Here is a 20,817-nt window from a genome sequence, read left to right on the forward strand (position 1 = left end):
TACATATGTAATCTAGTTCAGAAGAGGAACATACCTCTTCATCACCAACAAATATTTGAGGCATGCTCTAAAGATTTTTTTTTTCCTTCTTTGTATTTTGCTGATTAGTAGAATGTAATGGTCAGAAAGACGCTAGGAAAATAAATCATCTTTGTAAAGGAAATATTTTTTTTGCTTGGCAGTCATATCCAAAATAAGATGTTTCACTGTAGCCAGAACAGATTACAGAGCCCACTGTGAGTTTGATGTGTGTTTTATTCCTGCAAAACCACAATGCACTAATTGCTAGATTACCCGTGTCAGAAGTGCCCTGGAATGAAAATCTCCTTCGTTGCTCTGCCTTAAGGTCCAGCGTAGCTCCTGCCCATAGGAACTTGGCTGGATAGTGGGCAGTTATGGAAACGCTTCAGGATCCCATCGCACCCGGGGGCCTCAAGAGGCCACTCAAGGATTCGGGGGAGCCTTTTGCACCTGCACAGGAAGTCTTGGCTGTGTATTGGTTCCACATTGCTTTTACTTTCTGGAGAGCAGAGAATATGTAAACTCTAGATATGGCAAATACATAAAATAAGGAGGATACTGAACATTCTCAGACAGCATATTGATGTCCCATTTATTTTCTTATCCACATAGTAAGCATATTTTGCTTTAAATAAACACTTCATTGAGTCCAATCTCAAAAGCGATAAGACTACAAACTCCACAGAATTTAGAATTTCATTTATCCCTTATTATCAGTATTATCCAGAAAAAATCTTTGTTGCTGTTTTGCAGGTGTTTCCTCAGGCACTCTTAATAAGATGCCCTCCTGTTTCCTAATTATCATTTACAACTAGGAAAAATATCGTAAACTTAACACATGCCACAATTTCCTCAGCTAGCCTGGCTTAGTACTGAGAGTAAGCTAGTCTTCCCTATGCTAGATACACAGATGTATTTAGATTTGCTCCCAGCATTCTGTTCTCAGGATTCTAGGTATCAGTTTCTCTTCATCTTTCCAAGTCCATGCTGCTTTTTGCTGCCGTTTTTGGTTTCTTTCCAATTTATTAATATCCTTGTCATAGCATGGTGTCCAGAACTTAACAGTAATCCAGCTGCGGCCTGGCGACCGCTGAACATGTGTTGCGGCAATGTCATTTCTGGGCAGTTTCGTCTAATTGCAGCTCTCATGGTAGGAGATTCACATTCAGTTTATGAACGTCTCAAATCATGTAATTAAACTTTAAAGGAATCTTGGTATTTGCTCTTACCTATGGCTTTGAGAGATTCTTAGAACCACAGGAGGGAGAAGCAGAAAACCCAGTGGCAACCACTGCTCACCTCTAGTGTTTTCTTGCTGTTTTCCTTGATTTTTTTTTTTTTTCCCATTGAGAGCCCATTACACTTAATATTTTACTCCTGGCTTTCATTCTTTTGTAGAGTGCTACAAGTACTTCGTAAGCATATCCTTCCCCTGAAAAAAAACTCGCCAGGATTTAAATACATAGCTATCTGGAAGAAGGAATAACAGTGTGGTGTTCTAGCTTGTTACGGAATATACTCAGCTTAGAGTTGTTCCTTACGGAAATTTACTTACCCTTAATGTTTTGGTAAAAACACCATTAGCAATGACTTTCCCTCTTTGGCTATTAGACTTATGCAGTGGTTAATTGTTGCAGTGCCTGCTGCAAGGAGCTGCTCAATGCTGGCCTTGGCAGGAAAGCCTAAAAAGCTGAAGTTGTTTAGAAAGTTCACAATAGATAGTTGACATATTTTTGCTTGTTGTCAGCTAGTGCTCTCATAAGACCATAGACAGCATGAGTGAACGTAGGAGGAAACAATACATCTGCAGACACTGGCAGACAGCATTGCTTGCCAAATTTGGCCACAGTTCCTTTAGATAAATAATTTCTCAGTGACGTGCTGTGTTGAAATTATATAAACAGCAAAAATTACTAAGACCTGGGCCCCCAGGGTCTTGTGGGTTTCAAGATTTTCTGCAATCAATATTCTGACATCTGCAAATATTTTTCTCTAACAGCTGATGCCAGGAACAGAGCAACATTACTATCACTTTCTATGTATTCAAGATTTTGAATATATTGAAATAATGTCTCTTCGGCCCCAGACCTGGTCAGGGCCTTTGCACTATCATAACCACCAGCTCATACGAGAAGGCTTATACAAAAGTTATCAAAGCAGCAATCTTTTCTCAGAATGGCTTGTAACCTCTGATAGCAACAACTCCATTAGCATTTCAAGAAATGTACATGGAAAAACACTGCATTAAATTTCAGTCTGCAGAATTATCAAAGGTTTTAGAGTAACTTCTGCTGAACAACATAACGTAACTTATTTTGCACATTGAATGTACGGGGTTAGAGCTTATTAAGGTTGTTTTTCCTACTTAGGACCAGACAATAGCTAGCTTCTAACTCTGTGGTAAGACTTCCTTGATAATTAAGATACTTCCACTATGACAGTCGTATACACTAGAGCTATCTGAAAAGTGTTTTCTATCACTGAGGAATTTATGCAGGAAACAAATGTGCATAATTCTTCCTGAACAGAAACATCCCACAGGAAAACCTTACCTGACTAATTTTTATAGAAGCATCTCTAGACAATCTTCCGAAGTTGGAAAAACAAATCCTTTATTTAACAGATATTCTTTTAAAAAAAAAAATCAATTTCCATTACAGAACTCAAACCTATGCATGTCACACAAGACATTCTGAAGGTAGTAGCTGCTGAATATTGACAGTTACCCATGGCACTGAGGAAACATGGGCTATGCAAAATGAGTAACTGCATTTATTACTGTTGCCTGAGTAGGAAAGACCAGACAGGAACAAAAATGTACTTTTAAAACAGTTATGCTTTTCTTTTGATGATATAACCTCCAGCACCTGGGCCCTCCTCTAGCAACACTCCCAAAGTAATACTGTTCTCCGAAAAGAGTCTGAACAAAATTAACACGCTCTGTTCCACTTTCAGTCCCTCATGTACTAATCAGGAACAAAGCAGAGACATGCAAGTATGGAAAAAAGTCTCTCAAGCACTTTCTTATTTCAGTCATACCTTAAGGCAGATTTGTAAATTGTAAGGGAATATCTCGAGAATTAAGCATAGAGCTTGTGAAACTCTTTCTTTGTAGTTTTTGATCAAAGTTAACTTTCTCAGAGAACAGGTATGCACAGCAATAACCCCTCAGAAGTGTCTTAGGATAAGACCATGTTAGCGATGTTTATGTAATTTTTTACATCTGCAAGTATTAAAGTAAACTTACATTTGCAGTCCAACTGTACAAGACAAAGTTTCAGTAGTTCTGTGCACAGTGTGATGGTATTTCAATGAGTGTAAATGTTGAGGGCAACAAGGTAAAACCACCTCAGTATCTCATTTCCACATGAAACGTATGAAAGCAATAATGGAGTATGGTACCTTCTCAGAGTCTCACGTCTCTAAAAAACGGATGCAGCAAAGCCTCTTTTGCAGTTATTCTTGTTGCAGGGTTTAAGTCTAGTAGCTTATCAAGTAGGTCATATGCTTCATCAGGAACCTGATCCCATCCTTTCATGTCTGTTGCCTTCATTTCCAAAGCACCGTCGCCTTCCTGAAAGCTCTTTAAGTGTTGAATTTGTTTTCCGAGTGTCTCAGGAGCACATGGTTTGTCCACTGCAACTGGCAAAGCTGAGTCGTTTACAGACTTGCTGCGCACTTCACTCTGGGATCTCTTACAGCTGCTATTTGTTCCTCTCAACTTCTCACAGAGGGTTCTTAAGTTTTGCGCTGGGACAACTTGGGTACACAGAACTGATTTACCTAGAAAAAAATCCTACAGTAAGCGACATTTTATCATACTTTCTATGCAACTGTAACTTCTAAGTTTGTTTCAAAGAAACTTCATGTCTTGAAGTGTAACCGCCATTGAAAAAAAAAACCAAAACAAAACCAACCTATCAAAAAAACCAAATCCAACACCCCACTCCTCCAAACCAGCCATGTTTTACAGCGATAGCCCCGGCAAGTCAGAAGGATAATAGTCTCGGTTCTGCTCAGAACAAAGCTGTTTGGGTTTGTTCATGAAGTTATGTAGCGACAGGTTGTCACGCACCCCACACACCATCTTTTTGCATTTCACTGTCATTTTAACAGAACTGAAGAAAATTAGATACCCTGATTTTTACACCTCTGGAGAATGAAAATCAAAGCTGTCAGCTACACTTCCAGGCAGCGAGTGCTGCAGCATTTGGCTTGCAAACAATTAGGGGAATGGTTATTTTAGGTTTGTGTGTGTTTTGTGGTGGTTTTGGTTTTTTGAACAGGCCATCTGTTGGTTTTTGTTTTTGGTTTTGTTTTGGTTTTTTTACTAGTCCTTCTTGAGGGGGGGAAAAAAAGCAAGGTTTACATCATCTAAATATTAAGTCATATTGACTTAAGCCTCCGGGGCAAATTTTGCAGGAATAGAAACATTGCCTCAAGAATTCTAACCAAATGCCAGTAGAAAACATTTAGTTGGCATATTTCTCCTCAAGCGGCTCTGACATAGTGAAAGGCAGTAGACAGGTTGGGAAACCTATGACATGAAGTACCCCATAAACAAATCATAAAAGATAGAAAAATACAAAACTTTCTTAAAACTCTGTATATACAGACTAGTACTTTTAGTGTTTCACATGCAAGAAGTGCGATTTACCTCCAAAATGACTCCCAACCAAAAAATGTATTTATATATTAAAAAAAATAATCACAGATTGTAAGTCACTGCATTAAATAGCAGACCAAGCATACGTTTTTCCCCTTTCCCCCATAATTAAGGTTTGCATACCAAAAGTTTTAGCAGCCTGAATGGTTTCTCTGGATCCACGAACTGTCATGATTTGTGCCAAAGCAGTTAAATCATCACTTGCTTTGTAAAATGGATACCGTCCACTGAGCAGAGAAAGGAATACGATTCCTGCAGACCACATGTCAATCGCTGCAATTGAAAGCAAGCTTAGTAATAACTAAACTCATTATTTCGTCACAAACAAAATCACAGCTTTCTTTAAAAAGAAATTACGACCTGAAAAGTTTCTATCAGAAAAAGTTATGTTCTGAATTACTTACTAACTTCGGCCACATAGATAACACTTCAGCAAACAGTGGAAATTACTATAATCAGATTGAAGAACAGTTTCCTGCTTTGATGCAGAGGGAGCGTTTAAGCTTTTCCATAGAATTTTTCATATGAGTAATTCCATTAACTTGCTAAACAAAATGTACCAAAACAATGTTTGAGGTTGTTTTATCCAGGGAGATGAGAGGGGGTGAAAAACTGGCTAGTTTTGATACTTATTTAAGTTTGCTTCATATGAAGAAAACCTTATATAAAGATCATAAATAATTCATAAACGAATGCGAATCTGAATTTTTCTGGGACTGAGGCTGCCACGGTTAGGCAGTACTAAAAAAATTTATCTTACTATGAACTTTGTTCCTCTCTAATATGAAATCACTTGACAAGATAGCCAGTTTAAGAACTGTAATAGAAGTTATTCATCAGTTTCATTGTGTTATGAAGAGTACAGAGAGTACTCTGGGGATAGATGCCAAAGCATGATGGAAACTTTAACACTGAAAGTTATGAGAATACCTGTCTGCCATAATTTTTTGGCTCACTAAGGTGCACATTTTGAGAGATGGCAAGGAAAGTGAAGGAGAGAGTTTGTAGGACTCTCAAACTCTAAAGAGAAAAATTAACAAGAAATAAAGCCATAGTTATTCTACTTCTCTTCAAAAAACAAAAAGTAGTAAAATAGGCAGTAATTAATTTGGACATTTTAGTTAGAAACACTATTAGCATAGGACTTTGGAAGAAAAAAAAGTATTAAGTTGACTTCAGTTGCAAAACCAGATTTAAGTCTTTTATTAAAAAAAAAAAATCCAAGTGAATCATTTGGCACAATTTACAGCGGAAAAATTTTGTATCTTCTTCATAGTTCCTGTAAAAAAGTTTTAGTATTACTGTATCACTGTTGAAAAGATCATACTATCTGTTTGAGGTGTTGTGCATCACCCCAAGTATGTGGTTGGGAAAGCTGGAGTCATGAAGGTCAAGACCTTTAAAGATGTTTAAGTATTTAACTCTTGCTGAAATTAATAGACATTATATATCTGAATGGCTAGTAAATCCTTGCCCTACAATTCTGGTAGAGCTGGGATCATCAGATGACTGCAAGATCCTGTGGAATGACATCAAAATCATGATTCCTCTCCATGCTTTTGTCTGGTGTTATCCAACTAGTGAGGTAGACCAAGGAAAGGGGAGCAGAGGGACAAACTAAGTTGAAATGTACGTGGACCTGTGTAATGTCAACTTGGGAGTTTAGGTTGTATTCCCTGCGCTGTGGACCTGGGCCAGATGCACTAAGGTAGCTCTGGATAGAGTCAGCTGGATCCAGCTGGTAGCTCGGTTTCAGCACAGAGACCAGAACTAGTAGTAAGATTGGCAGGAATACAAGGAGGTAACTACAGCAGTCCCAGGTGGAAGTGGACAAGAAGAGGTGTTAGTTCAAATACAACATAATCTCATAAGTATTAGTCTACCCCGTTCCAGTTAAGGCCTTTGTTGACATACTACGGCTCCGCTGACTCAGTACTTTTAGGGCTGTCTGTGCCACACCCAAGGGTTTCCAGATTTACCCATATTTTCTGTAATCCTGCTCTCCATTACCCTAGAGAACAGAAAACCGTCTGAAAGCGTATTTAACACTAGCACATGTCCAAGATTTCCTAGGTATGTCTTCTTTCTGCCTACATTCTGTCTAGACGGATTCAGAGATTGTCTAAACTTGTCCTGGATTTCTGGATGTCTTCTAGCCCATAAAGCTGGCTGTTACAGCGCACACACAGTCACTGCAAACAGGCTGCCCATACCTCTTGAAATCCCAGTCATACCCACAGCACAGATGTTGTTTCAAATAACATTAAGCTATCTAGGGATAAGCTGATCAAATGTATTGTTAAGTCTATTCTGAGTGTGTATACATAATGTAAGTACTGAAAATTGACAATTTTCTCAAAAGGTATTCAGCAAAAAGGTGGCTAAAAACTGTTATTTTTAAATCCAATTTTTCAGGACATTTGTATTTATCCCCCTTTTTCATAAGTCAAAACTCCTGGTCATACACCAAGTGTTTAACAAGTAACTTTGCTTTTATTGGTCCTCCATTCTCCAGGTAGGCGCAACCTCTCCCATCCTACTTGCATCAGCTAATGCATTAACCATCCCTCTGCTCTGCCCTGATATTTACCCAGACTACTGAAACTTATTAACTTGATAGTTTTTAACCCTGAGATATTAAAGATTTCGTAAGAAAAAATTATGACATTTACAGACCAGCTATTTAAAGCACTAGCAAAAAGGAAAAAGTCTGATAAAAAGTATTAACCAACGCTTTCTAAAACTCATTTGCAATTATACCATTAATTGCAATTATACCACTAATTTCATATCATGCCTGCTATGAAAGCAAACTATATGTGACAATCTGTCTACAAAAGTCTAAAGTGTGTCCTCGCCCCAAGATTTATTCAAGATTTTACTTGAATAAATAAGCCAACAAGCCAAGAAACTTGATAAAAATTACAGCTTTGTTTTCTTTTCAAGCACATTGTATTCAACTCCTGCATATGGCACCACCCCTCAAATGAATAAAGACATATTCAAGTTTCAAATACAGGAAAAATATTCCTAACTTGTTCTTACTCTGAATAATAAACTTTTAATTAAAATCAGGAACTGCTTGATGAGTGTTAGAAGGGATGATAAAATGAATTTCACGTGTAAACAAAAACCCTCCCATAAAAAAGACAACATAATATGCATAAACGGAAAGGATCAAAAAGTGAAAAAAGGTGTTAATTTCAGTGCAGTACCTGTGGTCTGAGTGGGGCACTTTGTCAGTACTTCTGGTGCTCTGAATCCAGGTGTTCCTGCCCTGGGAGCAACTTGCTGACACCTTGTAGTAACGGACAAACTTGTTTAGAATATAAAAGTTGATAAATAAGTTCTAAGTATAGTAACACTTAATATTTTTAGAAGATACTTATGCAAGATGTGTAAACAGCCTAACCCTGCCTTATTTGTTTTATAGGAGTTTGAAGCATCTTATAATTATCTAGCATGAAATTGTTGCATAACAGCCTTATTAGATTATCTATTATCTTATTTCATTATATTATCTAGCATAAGGTAATACCACAGAAATACTTATTGCATACTTCACTCACAATTGCATACTTCACTCACAATGACCTTTTTTAGTTTCATTCAACAGCAGCATCATTTTCGCTAAAGGCTTGTTTTCATAGGAAACTTTGAAGTCGAGACTAATTAACCAAAGGCAAAAAATGCACTAGATTCTTGAATGTGGATGCTCTGGCTTTGTATTAATCCACAGCAAACTAAGGTTCACTATTTCTGAGTGTTGACAAGAATTTACTTTTCATAAATTAGTTTTAGATTAACTAAAAGGTGAGAGATTATCATTATTTAAAAAAAAAAAAAACCACAACTTTCCAGAGCTTCTTGTATGGCTTAAAGTGCCTTCCTCCTATGGGCCACTTCTCTTTTGAGTCTGGCAAATTCCTCACGTTTCGTACTTCTGAAATGAAGTTGATATCACCACATTTTGACAGTCTGGGAAGAGAGGGACCTCACAGTTTCATGACTATGCCTAGTAAGCAGAATTCTCTGCATTAATCTGTGTTCCTTAATGTGTGGATAAAAGGCAATAGTAGATCATAACCAAAATTAACTGCAGAGGGATGGAGTTGAACTGAGTTACTAAGGTTCTCTAACCTGCCTATTATTAAAACTTATTATTAAAACTATTCATGTTTAAAAAGCGCATACTCAGTGTTTTAAGCGTTGCACAGATCAAATGCTATCTTTCACTTACTAAATCAGCTATTTAGTAAGTTTCTGACCTTGCTTGACAGCATAGCAGACAGTTTTACAACATTATCAAAGCAAATTACCTTGAAAGGCAAACACTGCAAACTCTATCCGTTGCATAACAGTCACAGGTCAGGTTTGAGGGACAACCACTGGCAGCTTTCCTGGCTGCCCCATTGCTCACTGTTTTGGTAGAAATAATCTTCTTCTTTGCTACTAACTTCCTAGATGAAACATCTATCATCTTTGATTGTTTTATGAGCTGCAATGTAGATATTTTAGAGAAGGTGACATATTTAAGAAGGTTCCCTTTACACATAGATAGGCCAGTTCCTAAAATACTAAGACCGAACAGGTGCTCATGAGCAAGAAGCTGCAATTTTAGAACAGAAGACAGCAAACCTTTTTAACAATATCACAGCGTCTATGAAACAGACGCTGGAGCTTTCTAAATATCCCAATTTCCTCTCCTTCCCCTTAGGAAAACATTTTTCAGTGTTTACTAAAAAACAATATACATTAGATATTCTGAAGCTACAAGACAAGTATTTTTCAAGTTAGTATAATGTTTCAAGAATTCTTTTGGCTCAATATGAGAATAAAAAAAATGCACATGAAATGCCACAGCAACACACAGGCACTAACTCTCTTTAAGAGTTTCAAAAGGGACTGAAACAAAAATGAAAAATTCCTCGAGCCTTTCAGCAAAGACACACTTAATAATCTGCTCAAAACCTTTTAGTTCCACAGCATCCTGGAGTAGTGTCCAGTCTTACAGAACAACGAGTTCTATAATTTTTCAAATATGTAACAGATTGCTCTTACTGATGAGTCATACTTCTTACTTTTGTACTTGAGTTCTCCTGGTATGTGGAACTATAGACATTAAAATTCCTCTCTCCAAAGACAGAGCGCTGGACGGAATGGTGCACAGAATCCTCCTACAATACCAACAAAAAGGACAATAAGGATCCCATCTAACACACAGTCAGCTGGATACTGACAGTTCAAAAAAAAAAGTGTGAAGTGGCATAAAACAAGAACAGCTGCACGGTAAGTCATTTTCAGGCATCAGTTTGCTATGGATGAAGAAAACATGGTCTAGACAGAACAGCAAACATGCTTACAAAACGAGTCACACCTCAGAAGTGCCCCAAGACAATCTGAATGTACTGCATTTGTTGTGCAACTAAGTAACTAAACATAGATGAATAATTATGGGCTCGGGGAGGAGTTCCACAGTACATGTCACTTAAAAAAACATATAAGGCTGTCTAGATAGTAACCCATGCTAGGGTTTTGTACAGCCTTCGGCATTGTATTATATCTAACAGATAGTGAATGATGCCAGTAGGGTTACGTAAAACTAGCCGCTTTAATATGAAAACCGTGATTCTGTGCATCACATTAGGATCCTGCAAGATACGCATGCACAACTTTTGTTCAAGTATTACATCTCCCCCTGTTGGATGAAGTAATAAATTAAACATACAACAGTATTAATGAAAAAGACTGAGAACCTTTCCTCCTCTTCCTTGTTTAATCTGTATTTTTGAAAGGGAGCTGGACCTTTTATCAGATGCTTTTGAGGCTGACTGTTGAGCTATCTGTTTAGGTGCTGTGACACTGACAGAAACCCCATTTCCCAAGGCTATGGTGGGATTATTTTGCGAGCAACTTCCCTGCTGGTCTTCAGAGCGAGCAGTTTTGAGAAGTTCAATTTTTGTATCAGGGGTTCCTTGTGCCAAGCCAAAATCTACCAAGGCATACCTGAAAGACACAAATTTAGAATCAGGAGTCACAAAGTATCTATCAATCAGTTCAAGTTACGATTCATTACTTGTTTACTTATCTTTCTTTCACATTTTACTCAATATGTTGCTTACCTGTACTGTCACCAGCATCGCAGTCCTATTTTCCTCCTTTATCCTCCTCTTGTCCTATTTTACCTATCCCCTCAATGTTTTTACCCTATACCCACCTTACTTCATTGTTTCCTGTCCCAAAATCTTCTCAAGTGCATACTTTCTCCAATGGTGTTAAAAAAAATATTCCCAGCGACTCCTTTCTGGGGTTCTTCTAGTCCTACAGATCCGAACCTTCAGCCAACAGTCAAGTACAAGTGACTTGACCCTTGTAGGATTCCCATGGGCAGAGGCACAAATGTAGCAGTGAAGACAGACAAGACTAACAATGCTGAGAGTTTTGCCAAACTTCAAGCAATACTACCGGAATTTACTTCAGTCTTCAAACAAGTAAGACTACATTAGTCCGCACTTCAGATCTCTCTTTAAAAGAATTATTTTTTGCTACAACCAGTACAGAGACCATCCAGCTGTCTCTGGGTCTCAGACCAACTCAACTCCATGGCCTCCACACCCAAAGTAGAGATTAAGGCTCAAACAAATGCTGGAAGAGCAAAATGACAGTACGAATTCATTTTGACAGATTAAAAAAATCAGTATTTCTCAAATTTTTAAGCTTGTGGTTTGGCAAAATATAATCAAATCTCCCTTACAAACTTTCACTACATAGAATCACAGAATCACTTAGGTTGGAAAAGACCTTTAAGATCATTAAGTCCAACTGTAAACATAACACTGCCAAGTCCACCACTAAACCATGTCCCTAAGTGCCACATCTACATGTCTTTTAAATACCTCCAGGGATCGTGACTCAACCACTTCCCTGGGCAGCCTGGTCCAGTGCTTGACAACCCTTTTGGGGAAGAAATTTTTCCTCACGTCCAATCTAAACCTCCCCTGGCGCAACTTGAGGCCGTTTCCTCTCGTCCTATCGCTTGTTACTTGGGAGAAGAGACCGACCCCCACCTTACTACAACCTCCTTGCAGGTAGTTGTAGAGAGTGATGAGGTCTCCCCTGAGGCTCCTTTTCTCCAGGCTAAACAACCCCAGTTCCCTCAGCCGTTCCTCATAAGACTTGTGCTCTAGACCCTTCACCAGCCTCGTTGCTCTTCTTTGGACACGCTCCGGCACCTCACTGTCTCAATCGTACGTAGCACAATACTCACCAATACAGCTATAGGACTGCTAGCACTGAAACAGTACCTTATTCTATCCATTTCAGCTCTTCACAAAAAAGCAGTACCTTGCTTTTTACAGTCTTTAAATATTGTAACTTGCAGGCAAAAAACCCAACCCTACTAGTTATAAACATTAATTCAATGTAAGGTGAAAACAGCCCAAATCCAGCTATCTTATCTTTTACTGTATCCACAAGTAAAAATTTACAAATATCAGTCAATGCACCACAAGTCACTATTAGCTTTCTTATTAAAAAAAAAAACCAACTGATTTTATTCTTCTCATTCTTATTTAAAAATGTAGTACTTTTAGTCAATAGTAAACTCTTCATTTTTTCAGGTACTTGTCACTCTGAGGCAAATATTACATTAAGTATGAAAAAAAATTCCTTCCCTCCTCAAATCCCTAAACACAGAAAGAAAAGTTTTACAAATAAAAAAAATCTTGTTTAGTTTTATTACTTAAACACATGTTATGCAGCTGGAAGGAAAAAAAAAACCCCAAAGCCTAATTGACTCTGTTCTGCCAAGGCACACATCCCCAAATGAGATCACAATACGGTCATCTGGACAGACTTACTCTTTTAGCCGCCTGTTGTAGAGGAAGTTACTAGGCTTGACGTCACGGTGAACAATACCGAAGTGATGAATGCGCCTCAACGCTTTAAACAGATTAAACATGTATTCCCTCACTTCTTCAAAGGAAAGAGTATTCAAAATGTCCTGAAAGATTATTTGGATACTGTAATTATGCAACTGCTTTTAATGGAAAAGTTTTACTACACATAAAAAGTCTGGGACTCACCAAGAAGGATTCATGTTCCAGATATGGCATAACAATAACCACGTGATCATTTTTCCTAAAGCAATATTTAACTCCCATAACGTTATCTTGTCCCCTAGAAGAAAAGCAATGTCACTGAATAAAGACCAGAAGATGGATGTTTATTTTCCTTTATTTCTTAAAAACTTCAGTCAGCCGTTCTTTTATAATCTAATTTATATTTTGACAGCAGTCTTATCAGCAGTCGGTAGTTATGCTGTTGCCTCTCATTGCTATGTTCCATTTGAGTTCTGCGGTTTGCAATGGGGCCATCGTTTGTAGTTACGCTGTAATTAAATGTAGGGCCTAACCTTCATGATACCAACTACTTTAAGAAGGTGCTATTCAGCCCACTCTGGCAATAAGTACTCATTCCTAAAACCACATTTTCTGATGAAAAGATTATTTTTTCCAAGCATTTCAGAACTGGAATTTTTGTTATATCACAGAGATACATCATAGAACTTCTCAGGTGGAAAATACAGCACCATACGCAAACTGAGACTAACAGAAAAGGGCATCCATTACAGGTAAGACACTCCATTTCTTACTCGCTCAATAAAGAGAATATACATTTCTGCGGTTTAAAAAAAAAAGCAAGCAAAGTGCCAAACTTAAAATAAGTAAATACAGAACAGTGAGACAATGTTCAGCAGTTTAGTCATGACAATCATAAATATTTTGTTTATGTACCCTGCCACTGTGAGGCACTGAAGTTCAGCAGCAATTCGCAGAGGGTGGCTGGTTGGAATCAAGTGTTTCAGAGCCATTTTTTCCTCGTATCCTGTTTGTAGTTGTGCTGTGGCCAAGTAAACAGAACTAAACGTACCTGTAAAGAAGGGACAAAACCACTGTCTTCAGCATTTTTAATTAGGTCAGTTCAGATTTTTACAGAAGCGATCTAACTTCACAATCTTGCAGTATACTTGATATTACATCAAAAGCAGATTCTAGAAGAGAAAAATGCAGTTCCTTTTTTCTACTACTGAATTCAGTGATCTTGTATACTTACGTCAGTAAAAATGCAAATGTAACACTGTCTAACTTGCCTGGGACAGAGCTCTTTGAATGTAAATCTCCTGTCTTTGATTTGCTTTCTTGTTTAGGTAGCTTACTTTCATCTGACATCTAACTCTTCTCTCCCTACGATGTAAGTGGGCTATATAATGTTCATCTGGAAAGCACTGCCTTTACTATTCACAGCGCTTCTGAAATTGCTACATTTTTCTTAATTCTGTTACCTTACCTATAAAGTAAGACTTCTCACATGATGGGCAGCTTTACTATTTGTTTGCCCAGAGCATTGCCGCACAGACAGAATGTGATACTCATTTGAGAAAGGGCATATTCAGACTGTACGATAAACTTGTCCACCCATTTAATTTTAAGGATATCCTAATACACCTCTCTTAGGAGGTTAATTTATCCTAATAATGTGAGATATCTGAACATAGAAGCTGAAGCATTGCTCCATATGAATAAACAGTACAAATTACTTTTGATTACATTTTAAGTACCACATTTGCATCATGCTAGTTCAACAGTCTGTAAGTGCATACATACATCAAAATGCCAGCAAAAAACTCTAAATACTTCTTGCGGTCATAAAAAATCTAGAGTCCCATACATTCAACAGAATTGATTATAGCAACAAGGGTTACCAAGTTGACCTAAGACATTATTTTTGGTGGCGAGAACGGCTAAAATCAAAGTGACTCCAGAGTAGAATCCTAAATTGAAGCTTGTTTTCTCATAAGTCTGCAGAACTGCAAGTGGTATTTTTTAAAAGCATTGTTTGTTCCTAAGAGCAAAATCAGAGTACTACTCATAACCAGAGATTTTGTTTAATTATACTATCTTTTTTATGATAGGCAGAACTCTTTTTTTTTGTTTTTGAAATTTTGTATTGCTGTGGTGAATGGAGCTTCTCATCAACATCTTTGTTTAAAAGTGTGGGGTGTCACAAAGCATTTCAGAGATCAAATGGGTCAAGTTCCAAAAAGTGCTGAAATCCCACACTCAGAAGTACCTAAGAATCTATTTATAGGTAGATTGTAGGATTATAGTACCTAACATTTGCAATAGTATCTGTTGAAGGCAAGGTGTGCACAAGTGTTCTAAAATTTGATACGGTATGTCTTAAAAAAAAAACCACTTTTTTTTTTTTTTTAAATAAAGCAGCTATAATCTTTCTGCCTCCTCGTCCAATTCTGCCCACAGGGTTTCCTTCCCAACTTAAGGAGCAGTAGTTAAATATGTCAAAACACAGCTGCATATAAATAGATTTCTCATGCAAAAGAGAGAAAGAACAGAGTGTTAAGACTTAATTACTCGTATTTACCTCACAAATTTCTAGTTGTCGAAACTGGAATGCTGTTTTTTTGAAAGGCTTTAATATACCAGATTTTCAAGAAAATACCTTGAAAAGTCCCTAATTAACACACCTCTACGCTCAGCAACATATTAGAATTCCTACAGAGACCAAGAAGTAAATTAAAAAGGCATTTGGCTTAAATGGCACATATTGGAATGTTATTTCTACCTTTTAAGTTAGAAATACCAAAAGCAATCTAAGTCTAAGCAACCTAAAATAAAACATTTACCTTCTCCAATTTTTTCCTTAATTTTGAACACATTTACAAGCTGTGGCACTGCTTCATAAAGTTTTTCAAAATTCTTTTTTAAAAAAAAAAAAGAATGGGGAAAGTAAGTTAGGAATGTTATTGCTTGATTCAGTATCTGATTTATATTTGCGATCACAAATCGCACTTCAGTCCATAGGACTGTGAATTCACAGAAAACAGAGGAAAACACAGCAAACAGGTATCTATCCCTGCTGACATTACCATCTGCATACTTGATGCTGTTGTTGTTGTTCATCACACTCCTTTATAAGCTGCGGCATTTAAAATTTTGTTGATGGTTTTTGTTTGTTTTTTTTTTTTAAGCTATCTGCCACCTAGCAGTTCCTGAGAGGGCAAAAGCCTTCTAGTTAGCAAGACATCAGTTTACAGCTCATTGATAAATGTTTTCATGAGATTTGCAATGTCAATTTCATAAAAGACAAAAATATAATAGTTGTTTCTGTAAGCACAGGAGCACATCCATGGGATGCAAATCAAAGATGTAGGAAAAGATTTTTTTTTTTTTAAGATCAATAACGCAATCTTTCACACCGTTACTTAAAATAGTAAACACCAAAAAACATGTTTGCTCTGCGTTTAAGCTGCTGCACTTTGTGCTGCAGTCACTAGATGGCATAACAAGGACGTCATACTGTATTATTACAACAAATTATGTAGTTTTTCATTCAGTTTATGAATCCTTGTAGTTTAAGTGTTCTCTACACTCTGCATAAGAATTCACTTCTTTTGAAGCTATGAAGTATGTAGAGGCTGTGACCGATTTCTGTAAAGCAGGGGTGAAGAATATTTTATTATACAGAAGTAAGCACAAGCTGGTATTTGGGAAGTCAATCAAATGGAAGAAAAAAATGTGTATACATTTTTCATCCTAAAAATAAATAAGAAATTCTATTTAACATAACTATATAAATTGTATTGTATACATAAAAAATGTACTATGTTTTACCAGGACAGTAAGTCACAAGCAATGAGAATTATATTCAAAATATCACTGATATGCTAGAAACAAAGCATGGATTAGCACGCATCCCCAATCTTCTACGTTAGCTCACTTTATACAGTAACACAATCTGAAGTCTGCCTAAAGAACCCTTTTTCCTGGTAAAAGCCCAATAAATTAGTTGGTAATTCAAGTTACAGTTAACTTTCAATTGTAATTTTTTTTTTATTTCAAAAATTTATAAAAACCAACATACTAAAAATACTTTTGAGAACTGAAGCCTGCTGCCTCTCTCACTATCCATTTACTTATTTTTTTCCTTTAAGTTGTTCCCTCTGCTTCTCCAAGTTACTTTAAGTAATTTCAGGGGGGATATTTCAGGAATGAAAAAAACCCTCTACGCTACACACCAAAATGGCTAGCATTCATTTAAGATACTGTTTTGATCAACAAATACAAGTAAAAGATTAATCAGTTCTGCTTAGGAATCATATTTAAAAACTTCAAAAATATCCTAGGATAGAAATGACCAGACTTGGACTAACAGTCAAGACGTACAGGACCCTGTGTCTAATAATCCCTGAAGGAAAAGGCTAAGGAATGCACAGTTATGCTGGTTATTCCCCAATTTTACAGAGCCACATTACGTTAAACACCTTGAAAAGTAGGAAATTAGAAGTTTGAGGAATCAGTTCATTTTTCTGTCAATATAGTAAAACTTTCTGTTGAAAATAACACTAAAAATTCAAGAAGTTACTACATAACACTTTTTTAATTGATAGCATTCATATTGCCCATGTGCTCAGAAATTTGTTAAGAAATTTATCTATTATTGCTGTAATTCTTGTTGTTTTGTCACCAAAAAAGAACTGCTGATAAAAAGCTTTATCGTTTAAAAAGTGGTATTTCCAGTTAGTTTGCACAGTAGTTTCAACTTTTTACACAAATGCTCATGTATTACATAACAAATGTAAGACATTCAAGAAAGCTTTCTGAAATCTTCAGAGAATACAGGAAGGGGAAAGGCTGATATTTGTACCGTGCTCCATTTTCCCCAGGAATACTCCAAAGACGTTAAGAGATGAAACCGCGTAACAGAACCATAAAGAACACCGAAATGTTATTGCATCACTCAAAGGCACAGGCCTTTCCCCTCAGGAAGATAATCCTGTTACTGGGTTCTGAAACATCCTACGCAAACTTCATCCCAAGAGGTCAGTAGCCACAGGACAGAGCTAGAAAATTGTTTTCAACAGTGATACAGTTCTAACAGGCTCTGTTAAAACAACAAGTTATGATAGGACGAGAGGAAATGGCCTCAAGTTGCGCCAGGGGAGGTTTAGATTGGATGTGAGGAAAAATGTCTTTACTGAAAGAGTGGTTAAACATTGGCACAGGCTGCCCAGGGAAGTGGTTGAGTCACCGTCCCTGGAGGTATTTAAAAGACGGGTAGATGAGGCGCTTAGGGACATGGTTTAGTGGGCATGGGGGTGTTGGGTCGACGGTTGGACTCGATGATCTTGGAGGTCTCTTCCAACCTTAATGATTCTATGATTCTAACATTGTTTAGAACTAGTTTGCATTCTAACCTGCTCCAAATAAAGCAACTGACAGTTTTGCTCCAACGCTTGCATTTTAGTCTGACTTCTGAGAGTTGCTTAAGCTTCAGTTTTTACTAAAAAAAAAAAAGTATACTGACAGTAACTTACAACATAAAATTTGTACTGGAATTTCTCCAGCGAAGTTGCTTGGTTAGGAGAAAAGGACTGAACTCTGGCAAAAACCAAGACTCCTAACAAGGACTCAAAGTCTTTTGAGTCTAGTTGAAGACTTGTAAGTCTTTAGAAACCAGCAGATTTCTACTTTCCTTACCATAGCAGGTTTTGGATTGTTCTGTGCCACCAGTCTAACAGTCCTAAGGTAGATACTAACAGTGATGAAAAGCTCTCTCAATAACTGCTGTAGAATCTACCAAATACTCTGTTTTGTCCGACGCTGAATTCAGGCTCCTGCCCGGACGTGCTACCCGAGCACTAACAGCTGGGTGACACAGGCTGCAGAGCCTAGGCCAGAGCAGTGCCCACCCAAGGCACTTGTAGTGCATTTAGTAACTCAACACAGCTTCTTGTGTGAAAGATCCTGAAAAGTGCTAGAAACAGGCAGTGACTGTCCTTGTTGATAGACAGCAGCATAAACATCATCTGTCCTCTTCTGGGGGCCTGAATCCCCAGCAGAGTATAGAGAATGTACAGTCATTGTACCATCACCGTGTAATAATAATATCCAACATCTTCTGTGAGCAGATTTTAAAGTCATTTCTTTACTTCCTAGAATGAAAAGCGTTTGTAAAGCAAGACAATTAAACGTTATTCAGCATCACTCTACATAATTCTGGACGTGGACATGGACTGACAGAGGATTATCTATTTCTAGGAAAATCAGTAGCCATTTTATATAAGCTGGCTGACCATCCACAATTACTGAGCAAGCACTGAAAGAAATATCCAGATTGAAGTACATTCACAAAGAGACCCAAAAACGAGCAACAAAACCACTATCAGAGCACATGTTCATAGTTCAGCTTCTCTGGTAAGAGCAAGAACAGTGTTTTTATGCACATGGACACATCTGAAGAAATTTAGGGATAAGGCTGGCAATTATAGGTTAAGAGGAAAAAATATTATTTTTGTGTACTTGTCTGGTCGGAGAACTTTATTCTCAAGGAATGCCTTTTTGGAATTCCGGTACCCTCTTATAATGACATATTTCGTACTAAATAAATAGTAGGGTTAGCAAATTGTGACAAACTACTGCTGCTGAAGTTTTGTAACACACGGAAAGCAGGAATAAGCTTAAAATCAAAAGCAAGCTCGAATGTTTTCATTTCATTAATTCTTTATACAATAGGACCATATACAGGCAGGCTTATAATTGATGCTGAAACTTCGTGAAGTGATGAAGAAGCATGTCAGCAAAAAAACATGTCAGTAATCCCTATTTTAGCACATACCTGAAAGCTTGCTGTTCTGCTCGTGCTTGCCATGGAAGTCTTCAGCCTGATGAGGGTGCTGTTCATCACAGTGAGACTTCAACACTGTCTCCATCACAAAACAAACCTGAAGTAAACAATCCAAGACTTTGAGGACCACTTCTGGACACCTGGGGGAGCAAGCATATCTGGTAAGACACTTCCTGGCCCTGCACTCGGTTCCTGAGATGAGATTTAGAGAGTCTGAGGAGTTCCTCTGTGCTACCTAAAACAACAAAGCGGCACTCATCATCCCAGAGAAAAACTAAAGCAGTAAACCCACTTTATCTTGAGTAAGAGAAAAAAGGGGGAAGGGAAGGAAGACTGCAGGATAAGCTTAGACACAAGTGGTTTTCTTTCATCTCTCGTGTGTTTCCTCATTCACATAAAAGCATTATCTTTTCCCTGGTTTGCTTTGAAAGGCAAGGAACTGATGCACACAGGAATAGCTGCGTTGCATACTGCAACGCCCGTATAGAGACAGAAAACCTGAAAGAAATTATAACAGAAAAAAAAGTGTCTTCTCAATATGAGAGATTTCTCTCTCTTCTAGAAAAGATCAACAAAGGGCAACTATTTGTTGCCCTCCCCCCACAACAAGAAATAATAGCACATGCTTATTTTGAAATGCTGCTTCTCAAATCTTGGAAGCACTGTGAATAAAGCTGTAAACTAGTAAAGTGTACCAACATTGTACAGTCAAAAAACCCTGATAATCCTATTTCATGAGGAAAAGAAAGGCAGAGAACCCCAGGGCAGGATAACCGGCGATAAGCGAGCCTGAAAGCGCCACCTCTTACAGTTGCCCAACACTGGTTCCATTCAGAGATCTTCCTTGCTTGTAAGTTTGCCAAACCTTCAAAGTTCTGGCTGAACTTTTCCACACGGGGGAAAACTGTGTGGAAAAACTTCAGATTGAAGGATTCATCCGTTTCAGCTATGGAGCTAGAAATATGTTTTGTCCCCAAAGAAGTCGAGCTACCTTTAGTCTGTCATCCTCGTGCAACGGAACAGGGACAGGCAACAGCTGCTGTTTTTGAGGGGGCTTTGCTGGAGAGCGGGACTCACAAACTAATGGAATGAGATTAGAGATATTTCTAGTCTCTCACAGGTAGACGCTCCCTGTACTAGTTCTGAGTAGGCAGATAAGCCTGTTCTAAACCTGAAGTGGCATGGCCTCATTAGCAGAGTAAGGAGCGCAAATTAACACAGGCACCCCCCCCCCGCCGCTCACCACGGCCTGCTTGCTCCCATCCAGCCCCGCGCCTGCCCCAGCTCTAGGCTCTTCCAGTTCAAGGCTGGCCCCAAACACCTTGCTTGGAAAGAGAAGAAGAACGCTTCTGCCTGCCTGCCAACCGCCACGGGAACACGTTCATGGCTTGCTGGCCATGAGGAGGGTGGAGGGGGCTCGGTAA

The 20,817-nt window shown here is 38.0% G+C and overlaps 1 protein-coding gene across 1 annotated transcript; it reads right to left on the reverse strand.

Annotated features, from left to right (window-relative positions):
* Positions 1–3,427: 3,427 nt before the first annotated feature.
* Positions 3,428–19,478, reverse strand: CDC7 (cell division cycle 7). The gene is made up of 11 exons (XM_009333786.1): positions 19,382–19,478; positions 15,393–15,473; positions 13,483–13,618; positions 12,772–12,865; positions 12,547–12,689; positions 10,444–10,693; positions 9,769–9,864; positions 9,007–9,185; positions 7,903–7,985; positions 4,811–4,960; positions 3,428–3,804 (listed from the first exon to the last, which is right to left on the reverse strand). Exons 1-11 carry the CDS (start codon positions 19,476–19,478, stop codon positions 3,428–3,430), a joined length of 1,686 nt encoding a protein of 561 aa, XP_009332061.1.
* Positions 19,479–20,817: the final 1,339 nt, after the last annotated feature.

The sequence above is a fragment of the Pygoscelis adeliae genome, unplaced genomic scaffold (assembly GCF_000699105.1).
Source record: "Pygoscelis adeliae isolate BGI_AS28 unplaced genomic scaffold, ASM69910v1 Scaffold10, whole genome shotgun sequence".
Lineage (NCBI taxonomy): Eukaryota > Metazoa > Chordata > Aves > Sphenisciformes > Spheniscidae > Pygoscelis > Pygoscelis adeliae.